At 44.1% G+C, this 4,915-nt stretch overlaps 1 protein-coding gene across 1 annotated transcript in view; it reads right to left on the reverse strand.

Annotated features, from left to right (window-relative positions):
- The window catches only part of LOC311098863 (zygotic DNA replication licensing factor mcm6-A-like), a gene marked incomplete at its 3' end in the record, with an annotated part of 4,483 nt that extends 397 nt beyond the window's left edge, over positions 1-4,086 (reverse strand). The window contains exons 1-8 of the mRNA XM_084139427.1: positions 3,922-4,086; positions 3,322-3,468; positions 2,962-3,072; positions 2,753-2,840; positions 2,481-2,642; positions 2,040-2,205; positions 1,801-1,946; positions 1,200-1,512 (exon numbers count right to left, since the gene is read on the reverse strand). Coding sequence (XP_083995553.1) covers positions 1,200-1,512; positions 1,801-1,946; positions 2,040-2,205; positions 2,481-2,642; positions 2,753-2,840; positions 2,962-3,072; positions 3,322-3,468; positions 3,922-4,019 — 1,231 coding nt within the window. The 5' untranslated portion in view covers positions 4,020-4,086. The remainder of the gene's footprint in view (positions 1-1,199; positions 1,513-1,800; positions 1,947-2,039; positions 2,206-2,480; positions 2,643-2,752; positions 2,841-2,961; positions 3,073-3,321; positions 3,469-3,921) is intronic.
- Positions 4,087-4,915: the final 829 nt, after the last annotated feature.

Here is a 4,915-nt window from a genome sequence, read left to right on the forward strand (position 1 = left end):
TTTTTTTCCTATCAGACATCCTACACAGCAATGTTATTATTAACAAGGAGGTTTACGTAGGCCTATAGTTATATAATGAATATTGTAATAGGCCCTAATGCTATTCTGTAGTCTATATAATTGTTTAAAAAACAGATTAATCCCCGAAGCTGTTGTTTATTTATCAGCTGGCAAGAGCGCGCAACTCCTCACACAGCTGATTGCTGTGTGGAAAGAAATGTGTTCTAATAAGCCCAGTCACGGCGCAAAATTTCTAAATGCAATCTCGGGAAAAGACAACAGTTTTGATGGCAATTATTGAAAAGAGCGGGATCCCAGCTTTCCAGTTTGTATGATTTATTGCATAAAGGGTATTCACTGTAGAATTCACACAATTGCACTGTATTAAAAAAAATCACAGGATTTTATTAGTGCCCACAGGAGTTTTTTTGGGACATTAAACAAGCAACATAATTATATTTAGAGTCTGTGTTCTAGCTAATGATTAGCCCATTGTGGTAAACAATGTAGAGGAGCAACCCCATGCTTCAGCCATGTAGCTACCATGCTGCATCCGACAGGTGATCATGCTTCAGCCATGTAGCTACCATGCTGCATCAGGCTACAGGTGATAATGCTTATTCCTAAAATAGCACACCTGCCTGATAATATGGATCATGTACCTAAAGATCTTGCTTTTCATCAATGTAATTGAGCTAATTTCTGGAGGGGAATATTACATTTTAAACAGTTTAATGTTTTAAGTCTAGCTTATATGTCATCATTGAGAGGGGGATGGTTTTATTTTTGTTTTCCAAGCAATCAGTGTAAATATCCGATTTTATGGTTGGCTATAATATAAGATGCTTGTCCAGGCTGCAAATTAAACATGAAATCCCCCACGATTGAAATTCTGCGAGCACAACTTGCTTTCCTGTGGTTAAAAGCGTTGGGCCAGTAATCGGATGGTCACTGGATCGAATCGCCGAACCAACTAGGTGAAAAATCTGTTGATGTGCCTTTGAGCAAGGCACTTAACCCTAATTGCTCCTTTAAGTCGCTCTGGATAAGAGCGTCTGCTAAATGACTAAAATGTCAATCTTGGCCCGGGCCAGTAATTTTCTCATTTGGGCCAGTAGTTTTCAGTTGGTACTGGCACGGTCTGCCACTGGCAAATGTACCAGAATGTCTAGCTCTGGTAGTAACAGTGTAGTACTGACCGTGTATGGTGGGGAACATGCTGGTGCCGAGGTTGTGGTAGTAATATGGCAGTGGTGCAGTAGTAACAGTGTAGTACTGACCGTGTATGGTGGGGAACATGCTGGTGCCGAGGTTGTGGTAGTAATATGGCAGTGGTGCAGTAGTAACAGTGTAGTACTGACCGTGTATAGTTGGAAACAGGCTGGTGCCGAGGTTGTGGTAGAGGTTCTTGTCTTGGCTCATCTCAAACACCTTTTCCCACTCCTGAACTGACATCTGACTCTTGATGCTCTCCGCTGTCTGATCCTCATCACGCAGCTCCTTTCCTCCAAACTACACACACAAACACCATTACAACACCCTTCAAACAAATGTTGTACATGCATGCATTATATGTATACCAGTTTGTAGCCTGAGGTAGTGCGAGTGTGTGTCTCGATGGTTGGGTGAGTGTGTGTGTCTCGGGGTTTGGGTGAGTGTGTGTGTCTCGGGGTTTGGGCGAGTGTGTGTGTCTCGGGGTTTGGGCGAGTGTGTGTGTCTCGGGGTTTGGGCGAGTGTGTGTGTCTCGGGGTTTGGGCGAGTGTGTGTGTCTCGGGGTTTGGGTGAGTGTGTGTGTCGTACCCTGGGGTTGGTAGGAGCCACATGGCAGGCAAGGAAGGCCAGTCTGTAGGACAGCTCTCTGACTCCCAGGGCTTTAAGACCGCGAAGGCCCTCGTTCTCATAACCTTGTCTCCCTCCTACACGGGAACTGGTCTCTGCTCGCACACCTAGAGAGAGATGGGAAATGAGTCCTGTTGTGTGTCTGTATGACCTGTGTACGTGTCATGCCAGTGTGTATTTTTGTTTGTGTATGTACATACCTGCGGTGCTGAGTTGGGAGACGTCGGGCACCACTATGAGTGAGCCAGTGATGTCACAGCGGTCTCCGGCCTGGGCCGTCTCTACAGCCTCGGCCCTCAGAATCACCTCTAGCGAGCGGGGGATGGACCCTCTGGGCAGCTCTGCCTGGGTCTCCTGGATACGCACCTACACACACACACACACAGAGGTTAGACATACACACGTGTAACACACAAGTTTCAGACTCAGACACACACACGTAACATTACTGACACAATCACATGCGTGCCTTCCTACTATTCTGAAGGGACCAGGTTGTTAAGGTGACAAAGTTATTCAGATGATATCTGACAGAATCCCCGAGCCGACTAGGTGAAAAATCTGTCGTTGTGCCCTAATTGCTCCTGTAAATCGCTCTGGATAAGAGCATCTGCTAAACAACAAAAAATGTAAACGTCTACCTTCTGGAAGTCGATGAACTTGGAGCGATGTGTGTCTAGATGGAAGCGAGCGCGGTTGCTGCAGACGGGGTTCCTGCAGACGGTGGGCGGTGCGTACTTGAACTGCTGGGGCACGTCTGGACACACCCCCTGGCAGTCCAGACACAGGAACGTCCCGCTCACCTGAAGGAGGCATAACAGAGAGGATCAGACACAGATGTAAAACATCTCAAGAGTTTTTAGGAAGCATTCGGCCTCACTCACAAGCTCTGGGTATACAGTGTGTGACTCACCAGTTCTGGGTGTACAGGGTGCGTCCTCACTACCTGTGCACTGATCCGCACCAGAGAGCCGATACGCAGGGAGGACAGCTCACGGATCCTATAACACAAAAGGAACATTGTCAGATCACACACAAAACATCTTAGAGAACAGAACCCGTCAGACCAACAACACCATTTGTGTGACTTGAAACATTTGTCTTCAGGTATATGTCTCTTACTTGTGTCTGGTGGGCAGGTCCTGAATGGCCAAGTAGAACTCCTTATTCACAGGGACATTCCCATGATCCCTAGCAAAGTTCCTCACCGCACGGCAAAGGAAGGGATACACTCTGAAGAGGGGGAGAGATACAAGTACAAAGAGAAGGAGAGAGGAATAGAGAGCTTGTTAGCTGGACATAGTAACGTTAAGATCTTCAACAACACTAACACACAAAGGTTCTAAGTGCTCTGTTAGAGTTTGGGGAGGGTCTTATAAAAGGTCTATGACCTAAATATCACACTGTTTTATTTTATGGAGTGTTGCGCCGCCTCCTCTGATGGATTGAGGAATCGAAATCTGATCCTAGATCTGTAGCTACCTGTAAAACTCCTCCTGGATGGTGGTTGCCAGTTCCTGGTTAAATCCTTCCAGATCAGTGAAGGAGACCAGCAGAGTGTTTCTCTCTGGCCTGATCAGCTCCTCAGCATCATGGACATACTTCACCTCACCGTCTGCTGTCTGGTACCTACACACACAGACACAAAAATACAACCGTTTTATTAGTTGTATGCATCCCATTTTGATGTACACTAGCAGTCAAAAGTTTGGACACACCTACTCATTCATTCTTTTGACTGGTACTGTATAACTGATGTATAACTGTGGTTATAAAAGACTTGTATGAAGCTAGATTGGATATGTTAGCCATGCACATCGTGTTAGCCAACTTCAACTAGCTTGTAAACTAGCCAGCTATTTAGGTTTCAACAGTTCCAAAAACTTGGTAAAATGCATTAAAAATAGTTAGTTAGCACAATATTTATAAAGTAAATCCAGACATAACCTTGATGTCTAGCTATATGTTACAGTTTTGCTAGCTATCCAATAGCTATTAGCTATCTGCTAGATAGCTATAGCTAGCTAAGCAAACAATGTACCAGCAAGAATAATAACATCATCATGTCGTTATTTCACTTACTCTTCTAAGAAAGCCTGGAAAAGCTTCTGGCATTTCTCTGCCAACTCGTCCTTCACCATCTGTCCCGCATTCTCCTGAGTCGGCTGTACAAGATCCATCTTTTCACTTGATTAAAACTAAAATATTAAAATATTGAATCGTTTCTAAAGTCTCTCCTGTTGACTGTACAACGCACGCAGGGGAAAAGAAAGTGCACTTTTCGCGCGAAAACCAGGACCATGTGACGTTTGGCGCGACATAGTCGACCAATTACATCGATGTATTTTCAACCATGCAAACGTATGAAGGATTTTAGCCAATCAAAAGTTGGTATGCAAATGTAAAACAACCTCCTTTCTGCTTCCCCTTCCATGCTAGAAAAATGTATGCGGAATGACCATGTGCGGTTGTCACTAGTTACCACAGCCACAAAATCAAAATGGGCTATATCGTAAAAATTCATGAAAACAAACATTTGCATTTTGGTCTTAATATGAGGTTGGGGTTAGGGATAATATTAGCAGTGTGGTTAAAGTTTGGATTAAGGTTTAAAATCAGAGTTTAAGAAGATACATGGTAGATATAGGTGTGGTTTAGCCATAATTATGACTTTGTGAATGTGGTAACTAGTGACGACCGGACTGTGTGGACAGATCTAGGACCAGCTTCCCTTCCCACTCCTGGTATGAAGGTGGAGGGCGCAAAACTGACCTTCAACAGTCAAGAAATTGTAATATCGTTACCGTGTTAGGACCAACTTTGTGTATTTCCACATAAAATAAAAGAGCGTACAAGTGGTAGCTACTTCCAGAATGGTGGTTGGGTGCAGTTATGCGGTTTCTCCACTGGAGGAAGCTGTTGAACTGATCAAATCGAATTTTATTTGCCACATGCGCCGAATACAACAGGTGTAGACATTACAGTGAAATGCTTACTTACAAGCCCTTAACCAACTATGCAGTTTTTTAAAGAAAAAAAGTAAAAGAAAAAAAGAAAAGAAAATAACTAAAGAGCA

The sequence above is a fragment of the Coregonus lavaretus genome (genome assembly GCF_964263955.1).
Source record: "Coregonus lavaretus genome assembly, chromosome: 23".
Taxonomy (NCBI): Eukaryota; Metazoa; Chordata; class Actinopteri; order Salmoniformes; family Salmonidae; genus Coregonus; species Coregonus lavaretus.